Raw genomic sequence first — 20,603 nt, 5'->3', positions numbered from 1 at the left:
GTAACATCATGTGTGAGCATCTGTGTCTCTTCTAATCAGCCAAATATTCCACTAGCTGAAAAAAGAAATTTAACATTAGCTGCCATTATGCTGCAAATCACAACTCTTGTGGTGAGACTCTTGCTCAGAGACTCCTGGCCTGGTAACACCAAGAAAAAGAAAACCCTGAAAAACGTGTTGGAATGAGCACATGAGATCTTAGTCATACTGCAGTCTACTGGAAAAACCACCCATAATGTCTGGCATAGGATTACATTAGGACCTAATGCCAAAATGTCTTCTGGCTAGGAGGGATAGATGGTTGCAACAGCTACTATCATCAAGAGCTAGAATTCTTACATGATTTATGTGAGAATTATAAAAATTCAGCAGGCTGGCTATCACAACTACAGAGTTGATATTAAGTATGCTATGCATTGGCAGAGCAGGCCAGTAAACTGAGTTTCACAGACAACATTTGTGAAAGCAACCAAAACGAAAGTAAAAAATTTAAAAACTACTTCACTTCTAGTTCAAATAGTTTGATCAGTAGATCAGAACATTTTATGTGAATGCAGTCCAACAAGCAGGACTTCTTTAAATATCTTGAGCACCAGTAATGACTCCCATTCTTGATTTCCTTTCCCTTTGCTTCTCAGCGGAGCAAAACCAACCTGTAAAAACAGATGGTCTAAACAGTTCATGATGCAACATTAAGACCTTGCTGGAAACAAACAGGCAGACTTGAGTTTTCATTTCTCACAGAAATTCTCCTATTATACATGAGCTGGTGGAATTGTGATGAAAGGAAGGCAAGAAAATCTCCAGCGAGATAACGGACAGATACTTAGAGTTCACCGTATGCAGCTGGACTGGATACCATGGTTACCCCACGGGGTTAGAGAAAGGACATAGAAGAACTGAGTAAATCTGCTTGCAGTAGCTTCAGGAATTCAGTTAAGGTTTCACTCCCTTGTCTTTCTTAATGGCTTTTCTTTCTTCCTTTTATAAATCTTTTCCTCCTAAAATAGCTGCTGAATGAATAATTTAGACCTTAGACATAGAGCATTCTCTAAAACAACCTTTGAACCGGAGCTTTGTAATTGTGTTTTACTTTATACACAAGTGTGAGTTCCAGAAGGCTTTAAATTCATGTATAAATCAGGCTTTTGTATTAGATATAAATGTCAAGAAGATGGTGCGAGAGAAAGGACAAACTTAACAAAAAAGATAAGAGAACAAGAGACATTTATGCTAGGGTTTTTTACCTTTTTAAGTAGGACAATATTGTATTGATGAGATTAACAATAATGTAAACTTGTAGGTAAGATAGCAAAGATGCCCAAGGGGTCAAAGTAAACTTCTTGCTTTTCTTACCTCTAAGAAGCATGTTCCAGCTGAGGTGTTCTCCTTGATTGAAGCATTGTAGAAACTCTTGGAAAACACAGGCGTGTTATCATTAATGTCCTGTAGCACAATATCTACCTTCACTGTGGACGACAGTGGCGGCCGACCACCATCCATCGCAACAACAGTTACACTGGGGGCTGGCTCTGATTCAAAGTCAAGAACTGTTGCTGTGGTGATTATCCCCGTAATTGGATCAATTGAAAACCAATCAGAGCGAGAGTTTTTACCCTTTAGCAGGCTGTACCGCACATCTCCATTGGGACCCTGGTCCTTGTCCCTGGCCGTTACTTGAAGAACAAACGATCCTGGGTATACCACCTCAGGAATGGTTTGTCTGTAGGCCTGCTGATCAAACAGTGGAGGGTTGTCATTGACATCTGTCACCTGGATGGTGAAAGATGACTCTGCTCTGAGGGGAGGTGTGCCTGAGTCTGTGGCCATCACCCTGAGATCATAGGAATCCCGCTCCTCTCTGTCCAAGATCTGGTCCACATATATCAGGTAAATTATGCTGTCTTTGGTTGTCAGAGCAAATTTCCCATCGCCCCCCTCCAGGGAGACATTGACATTAGCATACTCTCCATAGTCTGGATCGGTGACAGAAATCCGCGCTACATACTGGCCTGGTTGGGCTCCTTCTGAGATTCTCGGGGAGCCATCCTCACTGAGGAAGATGATGGTCATGGTAGGCTGGTTGTCATTGAAGTCACGGACATGAATTGTCACAAATGCATTGGTGACCTGGGAAGATGTAAAAGCACAATCACAATTTTTTCTCACAATTGTTTTTGTTTGTTTTTATAGAACCAGTAAACATTTGCTACATTGCTATACTCTACAGTTGCTTTGTTTTTGCCACAAAATTGCTAAGTAAATCAGCAAAAAAACATTACTTTTTTATCATTTATATGTAAAAATGTCATCAATAATAATCACCAATAAGTATCTGCCTTTTTACATACAGTAAAAATTGTCCATTGTACCTAATGCTCAATGCAGTGGATAGCTGTAATGGAATTACCTCTGGCTGGCTAGCATTATCTTTAGCCTGGACCACCAGCTCATGAACTCTCTTCAGCTCAAAGTCCAGTGGTTTATTGAGAGTGATGACTCCTGACTTAAGATCAATGACAAAGTAACGGTCAGGATCACTCTGGCGACGGTTGATTTCATAAAGGACCAAACCATTATCACCTTCATCTTCATCAGTTGCAAACACCTGCAGACACAAAGAAGGTCAAACATTAAAGCAGCCCTGTCCACCTAGTTTAAGTCAACAGCCAAGACACTAAAAAGACTTGAACTGACCTGTAAAATGCTACTCCCTTGTGGAAGACTTTCAGAAATGATTGCATGGTATCTGCTCTGATTAAAGACTGGTGCATGGTCATTGATGTCAGTCACTGTCACTTCTAGAGTCATAGATCCTATCCTTCTTGGTGAGCCTCCATCAAAGCCCTCTATCACCAGGGTGTACCATGAGCGCTTCTCCCTGTCCAGCAGTCCATTGACCACCAAGTCCAGATAGAGAACCTTGTTCGCACCCCTCTTGGTTTCAAGTCTAAATGTTTGGCCAACATTGCCCTCGCGAATAGTATAGCCTTGGGTAGTCAGCTGATCCTTGTCAGCATCAGTAGCAGGATCCAGGGAAAATCTTGTACCAACTGCAGTGTGTTCTGGGATTTTCAGAACAGATTTCTTTTTGGGGAACACAGGTGCATGGTCATTGACATCATTAACGGTGATAGACACCTCAATAGTTGTGCCAGTCATTGTCACTGCAATGAAGTTATAGTGGTCTCTCTCCTCTCGGTCCAAGCTGCGTGCAGTGGTAATGATGCCAGTGGTCTCATCAATGTGAAGGTCGCTGCCGACACCTGTGCCCTCATGGTCAGAGATGAAGTAAAGAGTTGCTGTTTCACCAGGTGGTAGCCCTGCACTGATGTCACCAACAATGGTCCCTGCTGGCTGCCCTTCATCCAGCTGGAGTTCTAGTGCTCCATAAACAAGTGTTGATTGAATTAGGATAATGAAAATATAAAAAAGGAGCTTTTCTTGGCCAATGCTTGAAAGCAGACCGGGTTTGCTGACCTGAGCCCTAAGTCTAGACCCTTTACTTGTTTTTGGCATGGCTGGCGTCTGTTATACCTAGAAGGAAAGAGAAGAGAAATGTATATAAGCACATGTTTTTAAGAAATGTTGGCACTTTAATTCATCTTCATTTCATTTTAAAACATCTTGGAAAATTTGCAGAACTTTTTCAGCACAGAAAGAAATAAAAATTTTAAATATTTCAAACCTCAGCATGGATTCTAAATCCTCGGTTGACAGTGCACTAACACTTTTACAGTCCGGAACCAATATTAAAGATGTTTCCTGATGAATTTCAGCTTTTTTTCCTCATAAAGAGAACATATATAATGTTATGAAAGAACTCTTCAGTAGGATCACTGAGGCTTTGAAAAAACCCATGAAAATGGAAATCTAACTCGGTCCAGTATCCACACAAGCTTCAACCACATTGAGAACAGAGCCATGAAGTATATTTTTCTTGAGGATGGCCATTTTTCCTTGCTGGGTGAGAACATGGTGAAGTATCTACTACACCATGTTCTATCCATCTACTATCCCTCTGGATGCCATATCTCGATGATATCCAGAGGGATATTTAGGATGTTAATTAGGTTTTCCCAGACATTCCATTCAACACGTTAGAAATGTTAGCCTGTAGCAGCTTCAGTAATTGGAGAAAAACAACCATATAAATACAAAAATAACCACTTAATCACTGCATTTAAGTAAACCAATCTATAAAAGATGAATACACCCATAAAAATAACATCCTTCATGTCTAAATGGCAGCTCTATCTCATTAGTCAAAAATATTTTATCGGAAACTACTTGTACAAGTGTGATTTTGGTTTTTGAGGCGTCCCAAAGCCTTGGACGTCTTCCTGTTTGGCACATGGACTACAATGTTTGGCACGTTTAGTACAATGCTTCAAAAACACTATCAAAAACTCACCTTACACTCAGCTTTGCAGCAGTAAATAATTAAAGTCACCATCTGGAGCTTCCAACAAGTTAAAACAAACACCAATAATTATTTGCAAATGGCAGTGACCCGGCTTTGACACACATACAGTGTTTTTGCACACTATCATAAAATTAAGAAAAAAATACCCTCATAAGTACTCTGAAAAGTCTACAGATGTTTAAAGCAGCTTTCATTAGATGGATGCATAGTCTTACCCTTGATGAGGTCTACAAATATTTAGATTACCTTCTAAATTATGTTTACATATCCTACGCCTGTATTTACAGACTGAGATCTATCAAGCATGAAACTGCTTAAAACATCCTGCAACAGGGAGATCCATCAAGGTGTCAAATAATTCCTTCATAAAAACCTCGTGACCACAAAAGGGTGCAGCTTAAAATATTCTACACTGATCTGAACATCAACACTCTCTGGGAAGTGAAGGAGTCCTGCTTCTACCAAGAATATTTGACAAAAAAACTCTGCAGGAAAACAGCAGTAGCAGACTAAAATGGGAATTATAAGTGGTGGGTGTTGGCCCACGTTGGCCAGCCATATTCACCCCAGATAATCACTCCCAAAGCGTGTGCATAATCCGGACAGTTAACTGTAGGAATGTCTTGCAGCCTCAAAGCAAAAGCCAGGCTGGTACTAGCTGGAGTATTTGCTAATACATTATTCTGAAATACCCACATATATTGTTTTTTAGCACAATTACCTCAATTACCAACATCATACACAATATCAGAACGTTCATTTCAAATCAACAGTTGTAGATACGCTAAGATATAAAAAGAGATGCACAGAGAAATCAGCTGGTCATTTAAACTGATTTCACAGCTTGACCAACTCTAACCAATGGCCAGCTGCTGAGTCACTCAAAAACACAATCTTTTATTCATTCATGAACACAACATATCTGGGGTTACCCAGGCTTTTCTGTGTGGTAGTTGTTGCTACGTGAAGAAGACTAAAGACAAAGTTAGTTGGTTTTAGCATCAGAAAGATGCTTAAAATAATGTCACAAGTAGAGCAGAGATGTAAGAATTTATGTATTTAAAAGGCACCTGTATATCTGAGTACATCAGGGCCTGACAGTTCATTCATGCTGCAAGGGACCTAACAAATCTTAGTAAAGTTCCTAGTAAGTTCCAGGAAAGGACCAGTAAGTTTTAACACAGTACAGGATAAGTTCCAGATAAGGATTAAGTACTTCTAAGGTGTGAGAAAGTTTCCAAGAAAGTTTCAGAAAAGTACATGGTAAGATGTAGCAAAGTATCTCAGTTACAGTAAGGTAACGTGAAAGAATGGCCTGTATGTTCTACCACATAAACCACACAATAGAAAAGTAAAAATAATTATTTTTAAGTTATTTAATAATAGTTTCTTAAAGAGAAGTCAGAATCATTTAAAATTAAATGATTGGATGGAGTGTAATTGCACCCCTCCAAATGTATGCATTTTTAACACCAACAGTTTCAGTCATGGGAGACAAAATTGGCATATAGTGGAATATTTTTCTGTGGTTTTTTGAAGCTAATAATGGCTCACTGTCTCCCTGTAAAAAAATCATCTTCTTATTGATTTTATATGGATCTAAAAGACTGCTTTGAATACAAAAAGAGCAAAAAAGAATACAAGACATATACATTTATATCTAATGAATCCTACTACTAACTTGCTAGTCTTCCTCCCCAACCTCCTACAGTAGTGTATGTGGGCTTTGGGGAGGAAAGATTAATAAAGGCTATGGCTCCTCTGGGACAAATGGAGGGACACTGATACTGGCCCCTTCCAATGCAGTCAATGACCCTTACATCTGGTCCAGACGGCTGCTCTGGACAGTTGCTGCACTCCTACACAAGAAAGGAGCGCAGAGCTTAGACTGTTCACAAGACGTGCAATTGCTTCACATGCTTGCTTGCTCGCTATGTGCAAAAGCAATGATGGCAACATTTGCATGTGTACAGATGAGCATGTCTTAAGCAAGAGTGGGAGGAAAAAGAGAAGCTGAAAGAAGATCCGTGAGAGACACAATTAGGGGTGTGTTGATGAAGTCTTTCAAGTCCGCCGCTGACTGGGGAAACTCAGAGTCAGAGCTCAGGCCTTATGAGACCTAGTTCTGATGAAATTAACCCACAGCACTGAACAATCAACCGAGTGGAAGGAAAAAGTAAAGAAAAGAACAAAGAAAACAAGTGGAAAAACTGGATGCAGGACAAAACAGAAAAAGGAGTGATTACAGTTTGCTTTGGCCTGACAGCCTTATTGTCTTTAGGGACCACAGAGCTGTGCAAGGCAATCCTTTGTTAGAAAATAAAATCTAAAAGGGTATTTTCCAAAATGTGTTTGTGCATTCACTTTCTTTACATCCTTAATTTCTCCCTTGTTGCTTTACGAGTGTCAGTAAAAGGTTATATTTGTGAACATATCACATGACTGCAATTTGTCACTGTCAATGAGCAGTCGGACAATGACATCATTCCCCCTTTTGACACGTACTATAATACACTTGTGTTTACTCTGGAAAACATGATCTGATGAGAAACAGAGTGAACAAAGGCTCAAAGCTCACATTGGTTTAAACAGTGAAGTCAAAGTTTAGCACTTGATTTACTCCCTCTAGTGGTACTCTTTAATTTTTCTGCAACCTATAAAAGTTTACATCAATAATTTAAGCTCAGGTGTGAAGAATTAGATGATGCCTAAGTTTAAACTTGAATTTGTGGTGTGTTGGGATTTTGTATGGCCATGACATCTGCATGCAAATTCGTGTGCGACCCCCACACCCCCAATAGGGCCAACGGCTGAGGGCTCCATGCAGTCTCAGCCACATTATATCTGGCACTGCTTCTCCATAATCTGCCTTCGCCACCGCGTGCAACCCTCAAAGCCTTAAATACATCCTCCACTCTAAAGTGCTGTTACTAAATATTAGCAAACCATACTGTTTTCACTACGCAACCATCTAAAAACACTGCTGTTTTTTTCTGTCATATCTCAGTAGTCAGGAACAGCTTCATCTCCCTTTTACCCCAAAATGTTCACTCCACCTCCTTTTTTTTCCGCCAGTAACTTCTAATTGATTTAACAGATTTTGCTGGGCACGGCACAGCTACCCCACAGCCAAGTTAAACTGGACACAAAGTACAAAGACAGCCTCTTCAGTTCCGATCATTTCTTTGCTAGTTATTCAGCTAGTTCCACAATTGCTGAGAGTACTGGTTCTCCCTCTAAAAGGCTCCCTATAGCTCAAAGAATAGACTTTAAAATGCTGTTATTAGTTTATAAATCACTGAATGGTTTAGCACCACAACACATTAAAGATCTGCTGTTGTTGTATCAACCTTCCAGACCTCTCAGGTCATCCGGTACTGGTCTGCTCTGCATCCTCAGAAGCAGAACCAAACAAGGAGAAGCAGCATTAAACATCAAATTTGTTCCACAAATTTGGAACAAACTTCCAGAAAACTGTAAAACAACTGAAACACTTTAAATCTCGACTAAAAACCCACTTGTTTAGGACTGTATTTGAAGCATAATCAATTATAAATTTATTGACGGAACTTGAGTTAATGTCATGTTTTGATTGTTGATTCTATGTTGCATTGTGTTTCTGTGCTTGTTATGATTTCTGAACTTTAACGGTACTATTGTAAGATGTAATGATTTGATCTAAACCATTTCACTAATACTCTGGTCGTATGCTTCAGGTCTGTACAGGGTTCTGCAGGAAGGTGAACTTCCACCGCAGTCAAAAGTCGTCTGCAGCTTTAGTACTTACTTTCCACTTACTTTCTTACCTCTGACCAGTTATCCAGTTCCTGCTAAGTATAATAGTTCCCACAGAATGATGTCTCCCCCACCATTGTTTTCACATGGTCAAAACGTATTGCACAGTGTTTTTCTTTTTCACACAAACACCGCGATTTAAATGTAAATCTAAAGAATCAATGTTGGTCTATTCTGACCAGACAATTCTTCTTACAAATATCTTTATGATGTACAGGGCTTCACAGGATAAATGCATTTTGTACAGCTGAAGTCACATGGAATTAGTTCACCTCTGAATTGTATTTGACTGTAGTTGATGGGTGTCAGACTACAGGTGATGTAGTTATGACGTAAAGCACTTTGAAATGCCTTGCCGCTGAAATATGCTATACAAATAAAATTTGATTGATTGATTGATTGATATTAAGACATAAGACAATGCAGCCAAAGTACAATGTAAAGAGATGTGAGGTTCCGGTTTTAGTGTCACTTAAAAGTGTAACAAAAATCTGTTTCTTGACAACTGTGTGACTGAATGACTGAGGATTTGTGATGCTGTGATGAAACCTGGTGCAGGGTGCTTAAAAGAAAGCTTTGCAATAAAATGGATAGAGGAAGGATTCTGTGGGGGGAAGGTGTTGTGGTACATGGTGAAGTGCTTTGCATCTCAGTTTTCATGCAGTTTGGGTTGTGTGTGTACTTAAGGGGTCGACAACCATGACCCCAACAGCTTCTTAGTTGCCTTTTCCTGGATATCTGGATAGACATCCCATTTCCAACCTCAGCTGTTGCTCTGTACATGCGTATGCGTGTGGGTGTGTGAGTGTATGTGAGCATACTTTGCTCTACGTACATATACACACACATTTCCTCTAATTACATTTCTACACTAAACATGCGTATCAGTTTCAATTTGTTTGCACGATTGGCTTAATTAAAACAGAATCACCCTCAATCTCTATAGTGGCACACCACCGTCTGGGCAGCTAGACACTGGCTGAAATATACATGCATGTGGAGTACAAAACAGAATAAATATTAATGCAGGAGTGAGTTCAGAAACATGTCATACAACTCGTATACTATAGGCAGGGGAAATACCTCAGTTGGGAACACAAAGAATCTGGGTCAAGGAGGCTGGATGAGTCTAAGAAGGTCTGTTTAAATTAATTACTGCTTTCTGGGTAGTTCCACCTCGTAGCTCAAGTGGTTCATGTATTTCAGAGTGATCATTAATTTATTTACCCATTTACTCTGAGGGAGACATGAAAGTTGACAGATTGTCCAAAGCAAATGTATTTCCTGTAAATGATGTAAGATACTTGCCATAGTACGTGGTACATTGTTGTGACAAGGTATTTGATTTCTCAAATATTTGTTCTGTTTTTTTACTTTTATTGGACACATGTAAATGTTTCAGTTAACAAAATAGCCTTTTATTATCAGTCTAAGATAATCTCAGTTTCTAAATGAAGATTTGATCAGGGAAAGAGCTACGCACAGCCACCTGACTGTATGTGAAAATATAATTGCCTCCCATGTAAAGTCAATAAATAAGTGTAATTGTCCACATTTTTCTGTTGTTTTTCATGAGCCACAGCTAGATCTGACCTGACTTTTAGAGTAAATACATTATTAAAATAGAGCCTGTCTGTCAATATCAGGTAGGCTAAAAGATCTCAAGAAGAAACAACTTATACCCTGACTAAAAAAATTAAAAAACAAATGAACAAAATCCTGCGACAGACTGGCAACCTGTCCAGGGTGAACCCCGCCTCTTGCCCGAACCGTAGTTGGAGATAGGCACCAGCAACCCTCCCGACCCCATTAAGGGACAAGGGTGAATAGAAAATGCATGGATGGATGGATGAACAAAATCACTGACAAATAGAAGTATACCAAAGGCAGCTGATATTTCAAAGGCTTTAGCAATAAGGTGACACCACAACCTGTGACAATGACTCTTATTTAATCTCACTCAGATTTCCAAAGAGGAATCCAAACACACAGTCACAAAGTCCCATGAGACAAAATGTCCCAGATTTTACCAGCCAGCCAGGCCAGAAGAAAAAAAAGTAAAAACATGAGAAATAGATAAATATAAAACTACTGCACTGTTTACAAATGTAAAGGCTACACTGCAGTACACTTCAGGAAAACACATGCAGAACTGTCTTGCTGCATCTCGTATTTCTGCTCATTTCAAAAGGTATCCAATATATAAAAGCATTCAGATAGAACAATAAGTTCTCAGTTTTAAACATGGAAATATTTCTTTACAAAATACAAAACATCTGTTCCAGATGATGGGCTTGCATGCTCTTTCAATGCATAGTAAAATGAGCAAGTAAAGGCTCAGGGGTAAAAACAGCTAAAAAACAGAAGGTACGTAGCAAAAACACAGCTGGTTGGACAAGCGAAACAGTTTATGGACAGTGGTGACTTTTTCTTTTGTATGCATCCTTCCACCAGAATACCTGAATCAAATGGCTGAATGACTCCTAATTGATATTGCAAAGGTTTATGGAGGCCTGCTGATGAGCCATTTGTTTGATTCAGGTGTGTTTATATAAAGTCAAAGTTGAGTAATCTGAAACAGTCAGTCTGTTTAAAAGGTTTAGCTTCTTTTTTCTCAATTTATACAGTGGTAGAAGACTAATGGAGAATCTAGAATACTGTAAAAGGAATTGCAAATGTGCTTAGTTGAATTTTATTCTGCTCTTTATAGAATATCCCTGAGAGTATATTAAGTTATTATGTGTCAGTTAATTGACTGGAATATCATGTAGCAAACATACCGTCTGCTGCTTACTAAACACGCATCTCTACCTTGTTAGCACAAACTAAAACTTAAAAAAAACATGCAATATCAACAGGTGGCTTTCCTTTGCTTGCCATTCCATGACTTTCCAAGCAGCTGACTTCCTCACTTCCTATCTCACAAATACGAAAAATGTGTAGGAGTGACGAATAGTGCTGCTTAACAAGACTGGGATTGCCAAGATTGGGATTGCCAAGCATGGAGCGCTGCGGAAAAATCGCTCCACATCTTTCTGTCATCTCATTGAAACCACTGTAAACCACAGGAACAGTAAGACGGAAAAGGTTTAGTAAACTGCTTTTTTTTATTATTCGGTATACAGGTAATCCATCCATGTTTAATCTTCTAGTCTAGTGAGATGGAGGCATTGTGACACCCATACAACTAAATGATCTAATTCATTTAAAAGTAATAATAACAATAAAAGAAATATTTATAATATAAATCATACCTTGGAGTGCACTTATAGAGAAAGTTTGTATGACAGAAAAACTGTATATTTTTGAAGCTTTATATTTTACAAATTCCAAACAACCAGGTTTGGAATTGTGATTCCAAACATGATTATCTGACTCTAAACAGGGATTCATTTTAACCTCTTGCTTTTTTTCCACAGTAGCAGCCACAGATTCAAAAAGTTGTGAAACCTGGTCCTCCTGAAGGCACACAAATGCTGTCTCTTGCACGCAGACATAAATAACGCACTTGTGAACCATCCGTGAAGCGGCAGAGAAAGTGAAAACACAGCTGGGGGTCCTTCACCTTCCTCTTAACCTTTAAGAACAAGTCAAAGTACTGCGGTGCGCCAGAGTGAGGGCTGCTTGAGTACATGTGATACTTGTGTTTTTATCTACAAAACCATCCAGTATGTGATAACAATAACTTAGAAAATGCAGAAAGTGACCTGCTGAAAATAATGGATGCCGTCAAGGTGAACCAGCAGCTGCTTTTCACTGTCACTCACTGCCCCTCCCCATCCAAGCTCACTTAATATCCCACAAGGGCAAAGCTGTTGAGTGGAACCATGTCAATGTCAATGTCAAATATTACTGAAGCTCAGATATATGTCCTTACAGGGTGTCAAGCAAATAGTTTTGAATTGTATCCTATGGAGGAAAGCATAAACTCTGTACTGTATCAGGGGGAAGGAAAAACCTTGACTGGAAGCAATTAAGCAATGTGGAAGATATTAAAATGTACAATCAACTACCTCATGAGTCAACCTGTTTCAGCTGAAAATTAAGCTGTATGGTTATATTAGTACTGTGGTATTTGTTGTAATTACTGTTTGTTTAAGAGTCTGTACCAGCAAAGCCCACAAATACTTATATACATCACCCAAACCTTCACCTAATTATTGTTCTTGGCTTTAAAATGTCTGTTTTCTTCACAGATCAGGAATTCTGTCAGAGATTAATTCTTCCACACACGACTGTAGCCATAAACTTTCTTCCTTCACATACAATGAGAAAATTACAACACGTAAACATGGTACACCATATGAATCATTAATTATCAAGCTAAAAGAGGAAACGGTCAAAGACAAAACACACAGATGATAGCCACAACAATATCAGGAAGAGGGAGACGGTAGATCCAATGTCGTAGCTCCACCACACGCGGCAGAACAAACCTTTCCTAAACTGCTTCTGCATTCCATCTCATGACATAATCAGTGACACAGCCAAGCAGCAAGCCAGCCATATTCGGATCAAATTATGTTATTGTTTCTGAAAATGCATAAATAATAATCAAAGAGATAAGATAAATTGTTGAGGAGTTTGCCAGCTGGCTAATTGTTGGGGGTAAAAGGAGGTGAGTATCGTCATAAGAGAAATCCTAAAAGCTTAATTTCTGCTTCTTCTTCTTCTTCACGGGTGATAGTTCTGGGAAATTTTTTAAGAACTGCAATTACTTAACTCTGGGTCAAAAACTGAGACAGTTACTTGGCTTACTAGATATTAAATTCTCCATCAACTCCTTCGTTAGTGGCGCGCCGGCAGCTGTTCTCCAAGAAAATGCCTTTGTATCATATTACTTTATTTCACTTCTTGTGGTAAGTCTGGGGTTTGAGCCTGTCTGCTTTTGTTTAACACATCAGTTAATAATGATAAAATAAAAACATGATGAAAAGACACACAAATGGGTTTGACACTTTAAAAGAATGAATCATTTTTTGCTTGATGCAAATTATTATCAGACAAAAAACTTTTGCAACTTGCCTTGTTTTGTTTTTTGCATGCCACAACCAGTATCCAAGTCCCTTAGCATATATAAAAAGCTGCTTTACCTGAACAACACAGCTCTCAGCACTGTGCAAGTGTTTGAAGTCATTAGAAGCTCAGATCATCTCACTAACTTCATTAAAAACACATGAGATGCTTCACAGGGAAGCTCTATCCTCTTCCCTCTGAGCTGAGTCACTTTTTTAGTATATCTAGCAACCAGATGGAAAGCAGCAACTGCATTTCATTCATCTTTGTTCAAACAGAGCCACCTTCATATCTATATTTTCATGACAGTTGTAACATTAACACATAGCGTCATTCATAAAAGTGTGAAATTAAATGGTCAAATGACTGCATTCATCTTGGACTTAGTCAGAAAGATTTAATAAAAAGGTCTAAGCAGGAATCTCTTATGGTAACTAAAGCGAACAGACACAGAGCTGAGATTCCTGATAGGATAATCAATAAACAGAAGATTAAGTCACAGCAATAAAACCCTTACCATATAAAAGATAAGTTAATTTACACAACTCTCCTGAAGTTGTATTAATATCCAAAGGCATTTAAAAAGAAAGGTTGACTCCTTTTCAATTTTTAAATGAAATTTCTATATTAGTGGAGTAAAGGTTTCATGACTCACTGCCATTTCATGACCCAATTGTTTCTTGTTTTTAAGAATCAATTTTGACAAATTCAGTCCAAGCTTTTTTATGCTGTATTAACGTAAAGAGTCACCAATGGCAAAAAGAACATCGACATAATATTTTAGTAAACATCGGGTTTGCATAAATGTATCCAGTTCAGGCTTTATCAATTAAACAATTTTAGATTTTTAAGTAGAGATGATCACATGCATCATCTCTACTGCTTTGAGAACTGTGAACTAGTCCTTTAGTTTGTGCTGGCTAAAGGACATTTGCCGACGTTTGCCGCATTAGTTTGGCTGCAATAGGAAGAAATTAAGCAAATGCTATCTTCATCATTGTTAGCCTGATACAGTACTCTCAAACCCCTGGTATATGTGAAGAGCACATCTTTGACTTTTTAACTTATGTTGAGGCAGCCAAAAATAGGTGTAACAAATACATGTAAAAAAAAATATATAAAATATTTCTGTTTTAAAGATTGGCAGCAGAGGAAAAGTCTATAGTTGAAGTGAATATCTTGATATAACTCTAACTGCATGGTTTGGCTTTGTAACTGGGCATCTTTAACCTATTTTTAGAAACATTTGCAATATTTTGCAATAGTTATGTGTTTATGATAAATTGACTGAATTAGTTTTTTTGTCTAGCCCGTTTTTCTAGTCTAGACCACTCAAAGTGCTTTCTACTACATCCACTTTTACACAGCCACACTCACAAACACTCACGCATATGCCAATACACAAATCAGTAGGTAAGTCAGGGTAAAGTGACCAGGGACGCATTGATATGTCACAAGAAGAAGCTGCAATCAAACACAATATTCCGATTTCAAGACAACTACTCAATCCACTGGGTCACAGTCACCCACTATGTTTATATACGGTCATGCATAGCTTACTAAAAACAAACTGTTCTGTGGTTTTCTCATATTTCCAATAAGTCATCTGCCTCTTCAAAGCACATTTTCCTCAAAGCTTGATTTTGTCTACTATTACAACATTATCAAAATATAAAAAATATTTTTTTACACTTCCGTTAAAATATACGGGCGCTTGGCAGCCAGGCTAGAAATGAGGCCTTGGACAGCGATCAGGGCTCGCTCCACTCTGCATCCTTTCCTGTCAGCCTCCAGCCTCTTTTTCTCTGCATTAGCAGAATAACACTAAGCATGCAACTGAAATCCAAAAACTTACCTGTGACAAAAGTGAAGTTTAATATAGGCTAAAAATCCTTTTTTTTTAGAATGAACAGCTCATGACAACTACAGATTCCACCTGACCAGATGTCTTTGATTGGTCCATTGTGTGCCATATTTCAACTCAGCACATTGTTCAGTTTAAAGGATCCCTTCAGCCAGGACAAAGACGCTGAGTAATGAACAGCAGGTAGATCAGAAATGGGCCTCGGAACAAACAGAAATCGGACTGTACTGTCTCAGGGCTCCAGCTCCACTCTGCATCCAACAGGAGAGTCCAGAAATTTACTCTGCCTGGCTGGCTAAGGCATACTGTAATATCTTCTCCAGAGTCATTGAGAAATAAGTCTCAACACCATATGAAACAGTTTATAGACAACGTAGTAACTCAAGTATTATTCTCAGGTGTTGTAAACCTAATCACAAGTGTTAAATCAATGATTTACTTTTATTTGATTAGTACAAAAGCAATAAATCCCCAGAGATAAAAGTTATAAAGTGAAATCTTAAAAAAATAAAAAGATTCCTTATCAGCTGGGATCTTCTTTCAAAACTCTTCTAGTAAAGCTAATAATAACTGTCTGGCTTTAATGTGGCCAGATGATTCAAATACAAAGTGATTTTCCAGAAAACTAAACATCTCGGGGCTCGTTTCTCCTCACACAATGCTCTAAATCCGCTAAGCACTAGTTCAGGATCCACATTTTGCATGATAAATTAGAATGGCATCAAAATCCCCCACAGTATATAGAGTTTATGTCTTGTGTTATGTCTAAAGTGGTGGGTGAGAGGTAAATAAAAAAAAATAAAAAAAACAACAACAGTCCTCGGGCTTCAGCATCAACCAGTTGGTGAAAGATGAAGGGTAAATATTTCCATTGGCTACTTGAGGAGCAAAGGAGGAGGAGAGAAAATCTCTTTTTTATTGCGGTTTATCCTCATGTTTGCTTTCTGCTAGATGTTTACCAGTGTAAAGCTAACCCTTTTGTAATATACTTCATAATTTACTGGATAAGATGCTAATATTTAGATTTGCTTTATTTTAACTGAGATGTAGTTGCATTTGAAGGAATTCAATGATATGTGTTCAGAAGGGTTCACAGTTAAGAATATAATGGTGAGGTAATGTTAGGGTTGTGGTTACTGTGCAGGCGTGTGTGTGATTGAGAAAGAAGGCGGGAAGTCTCTGAGTCACTTTCCGATATTTGTATACAGATGGTTATGCCCCAAGAGTAAACCTAAAGCCACAAAAGGACTATTCTGAAGTACAATTAAACTAACGGTCCAAAACTGTGGGATTCTGTTATGAAAATGCTTTCTGTTTTCCCTCCTGCCTTCCTTTGTTACTCTTGTTGGCAACAATGTTATGGAGAGATAAGGCAGATTTTACCAGAGATGCACAGAGAAATCAGCTAGTGAGAGAAACTCTAAAGCCAGATCTTTTGCCAGTCAGTAAATGCAACACAAATGCATCCAGGCAGCACAAATGATGACACTTTTTACTAAGGAAGTTGTTACTCAGAGGAAAAGACTCAAAGTTACCAATTCCAATATTAGTAACTATTTTAAATTTATGTCCAGAGGAACCTCGAAGGTGTACAAAAGAAAACTGTTTGTTATGACAAATTGAGATATGTCTCTAGTTACTCCAGGCTGTAACAGAGTGAGAGAGAGCAAGACTTTCAGTACATTCAGTACAGTTCATATAATGTTTCAGAGCACGTTACTGTTTCTCAAATGCGTTGACCAATGTAATCCTGCTTATATGCTTTTTTTTATTATCAACCAGCCCAATTGCTTTCAAGATTAGGATAAAACACAAATTTCTAACAGTTAGACAAAGCTGAGGACTGCTTAAGATATCAAGCCTGTTTGATCATTCACAGCAAGTAGGTAATATAATATATTTTCATTGATGTTCCAATATCATATTACAGCTCCTAAATTAAGAAATGTCTGTCTGCAAAGTTGTGCAAAAACAGGGGTACAAATAAAGGTCACTAAACTCTAATAGATGCATGTCTGGAGTTTACACAAGAGCTTTAATACATGACCGTTTGGTATGCATTTCATTTTACACATAGCTTCCTTTGAGCTGTGTATTGTAAGAAGTTGTTTTGTCTTTGTTATGATATAGAATGATAAAAACACTTCAGCCAAATACATATTTGTATGTTTTATGTGGGTTATGTGGTGGCCTAAACTGTGTACAACACTAGTGGAATTTCAATGTCAAAGTGGGTGGCAAATGTGCAATCTGCAATGTGTATTCCGATTCCAAGTAAACTCCCAAGGCAGCTTGAGAATGGCAAGAAAACATCAGCCAAACTTAACAAAAAGCACAAACAATAAAACTGAAAACTACAGAAATCTATGTCATCAATCTGGATTCCCTTTCATCTTCATCAAACAAACTTTACCTGTATATATCAGCAAGATTCGGACAAAAACTCATATTCATGTTGTTCATCAAATACAATACAAAGAACAAATCAAGGCTGATGCCAAGTTGCAGCTATTATGGATGTGATGCAGCTCAAAGCTGTAACATTAAGTCATTCAGCAGATGTTTCTGTCACAGAAGTGTGTGAGTTTCCAGCTTGGCCCTGCTGAAAATCAAGCCTGTGACCCCATCTGACTCTTTACTCAGTTGTTCAGCAATGCAGAACCACAGAAAGTGCAAGACAAACAGCAGACTGTTTATTCTGTTGATAAACTCTAAACGGACTTGACTCAAAACCGAAGGAACTGACCTCTCTGTCTTGACAAGCTGATACAGACACCATTAAAGACATTTATTTTCAAAATCCTTCTGAGATATGTTTAATGTAGATGAGTAAAACCACCTTTTAAAAAGGGGCCCAGGCGGACAGTTGAGTTATCAGACTTCAAAACCAACCCATCAAAATTACTCTACTATGCAATTGTGGCTGAAAATATTACTGATAATTAAACTCCAAAATGAGTCCAAGGTGAAGTAGTTGAGAAAACATACTTGGCTGTTCAAATCATGTTCACACAAAAAAAGTCTGCTCCTCTAAGCTACTGATAAGAGGAACCATAAGTTGTTTGTACAGAGGCCCTATAAGGTCACTGCTGTACCAACTAGATATCCATATGGTTCATGTTAGAAACCGTCCTTCTTGCACACCCCATCGCTCCACAAGAAGAAGAAAAAAAAAAAACAACTAAACTCTCTGTGGTTTTTATGCAGACCAGAGGCTGACATCGAGGCCAGCTGACTGCTGAGCTGGAGCGTGCAGGAGCTGTTGAAAATGTATAGAGTAACAATGCGAAAAACGTCTGTATCCTTCAGTGCAGCAGAAAAGCAGAAGCTGTGGAATTAAGTGAAGCTGACATCAGATATGCCTAACTGTTGTGGTCAGGCACTCAAATGTAACCCTGGGTTCTCCATTTTTAGGTTTTGGGCATACAGAAATCACTGGGCTGCTATAAATACATTTTTATGACAAAGGAAAAATGTTAAGTTGAGTCTGAATCAGTTTTTCAGTAAGCCTAACAAAGTCAAAGCTCTCTCAATGTCTTACTTTTACAGTCTATAAAGACGTAGTCTTTTGTTTTTAGTTCTTTTCTCTTGTGATTTGTGTATCTCCAGGAGATATGCACCAATCAGCCTTTTCTGTAGCGAACATTCATACATTAGCAGTTTTCCTTTTAATCTGACCTGCTGATCATACATTTTCAAAAACACAAACATATGATTAGTGACAAAAAGTGCACCATATGTGTTTTGAGACTTAAAACTGTGGAATTTCTTAGTTTTACTGCATTCAATGTGTAGGGACAAAAAAAGTGCAGATTTTTCTTTATTGAACCAGTGGTTCACTGATCTGAAACATTCAAGTGAGAATTGGTCGATTCTGATTTAAGGCTGAATGATCGGTGCATCCAGTATTCCATCAAGTTTTGACACACTTTGAGCAACTTTGTAATGTGTGGTCACTGAATGCTGCCAATGCTGGAGAAAAAGAAATCAACATAGCGGTAGCAAATATTTCCATATGATCCAATAACCTTCTTTGGCATGGTAGGACTGTTCTATTTTCCATTGAGGTCTCAATAAAACAGGAATCATGTTCTTCATTTTGTTTGCTGCCTGAGGTCAATATTAAATATTTCACTATGATCCACTGATCTTGAGTTGCTTTTACAGCCCCTCTATCACATTGTGGCTTTGCACAGCAGCCTGAACAGCTGCCAGCTCTTTATACAAGGTGAAGATGCAGGATGCACCCCTATAAGGAAATATCTGACGCCCCCACCCACCCATCAAGAGTTTATTTCAATTCTAGGTCCCAATAGAAAAAAATAACAGCAAATACAGGGTGAAGATGAAAAAATAGGAGTCACTTACATTCATAAGACTCAATCCGGCTGTGGATGTGCGCTCTGGTTAAAACCTGATTAGTATGCAAACGGGTTTCCAATCTACTCCCCTAGACGAGAGTCAATCTGCCTGGACAAAATCTTGAATGGAGAGAGCTTTTTGGGGTTGTTTTGATAACATCCACACAAAGACGGCAAGTGTGCCAATTCCAGACTGTCTAATCCGGCCAAACAGAACAGCAGGTCAGGCTACTCCACCGGTGAAGCTTCTTTCTCTATCAGGTGAGCGCGTTTGGACCAGTTGGGAAGCTGATCTGCCTCTTCTTGCTCTGCAGCAAAAGATTAAAAAAGGAGAGAGACAGAGATCCTCCTGCGCAGCTGAAGTCGGGATCTTACCGCCTGTCTTAAATGTTTTTATTTCACCCTTCTCTCCTTCTCTCAGCATCCAGTCCCTCACAGCCGCTTCATGGAGCTGTGCACCTCTCTAGCTGAAAGCCGACTCCTCCGCCACAAGGCCCAGCCCCCTATACTCCTCTTCGTCCCCTCCTCCGCCACATCCTCCCCTCGTTTACCGACCGCTAATTTATTCGGGTAGCCACACACACAAAAGGGGGGAACAGAGGAGAGGGAGGCAAAAGGAAGGCTGTTGAGATGAAAGATGAGAGAGCAGACTTTGGTGCCCCCCAGCTCCATTCAGTGGAAGTAGTCTTTGTAGAGACAAAGGAGCGTGCCTGCACTTCTAAAGGAGCTGCAGCTCCCTATGCATTACTGGAATTAGTCGTCAGCCTTGTTGTGCTACAGAATAATAAACTAGGCATATGTATAGTGGTTGCTTTGACTAGTTTTTGGCATCGATCTATCAGCTATGCAATTCAGGACAATCTCATATGTTCAGTCAGATTAGACAAAGTGCATTTGTGAATAGCAGTGTTCAAACCTAGCCACAGATTAGTTACTCAATTTTGGTCTGAACTTTGATTAGGCCATTCTACAAGCATAAGTATTCTGTGGTATCCCAGACATTGAAATTCTGTCCCAACCAACCTCTGCACCATGCTGAATGTGCAGTGTTAGCTTTCTGCCACCTTCTTTGTATGAAGGTCAGAAAGTTCGGTTTTGTTCTCATCAACCAAGAGCACCTTCTTCCTAACCTGAGACACTG

The 20,603-nt window shown here is 38.9% G+C and overlaps 1 protein-coding gene across 2 annotated transcripts in view; it reads right to left on the bottom strand.

The window, feature by feature from the left end:
- LOC122844487 (protocadherin-16-like) overlaps positions 1–19,920 on the bottom strand; it is an 84,418-nt gene extending 64,498 nt beyond the window's left edge. Inside the window, exons 1-4 of one of the 2 annotated variants that reach the window (XM_044139979.1) lie at positions 19,470–19,920; positions 2,698–3,537; positions 2,411–2,608; positions 1,357–2,130 (exon numbers count right to left, since the gene is read on the bottom strand). In XM_044139979.1, coding sequence (XP_043995914.1) covers positions 1,357–2,130; positions 2,411–2,608; positions 2,698–3,519 — 1,794 coding nt within the window. In that variant the 5' untranslated portion in view covers positions 3,520–3,537; positions 19,470–19,920. Of the gene's footprint in view, positions 1–1,356; positions 2,131–2,410; positions 2,609–2,697; positions 3,538–19,469 lie in introns of those variants that run through there. The other variant, XM_044139980.1, reaches the window with a different exon arrangement.
- Between the last annotated feature and the right edge of the window lie 683 nt (positions 19,921–20,603).

This window comes from Gambusia affinis, linkage group LG15 (genome assembly GCF_019740435.1).
Source record: "Gambusia affinis linkage group LG15, SWU_Gaff_1.0, whole genome shotgun sequence".
Classification (NCBI taxonomy): domain Eukaryota; kingdom Metazoa; phylum Chordata; class Actinopteri; order Cyprinodontiformes; family Poeciliidae; genus Gambusia; species Gambusia affinis.
This window is presented reverse-complemented; position numbering and strand designations above follow the sequence as displayed.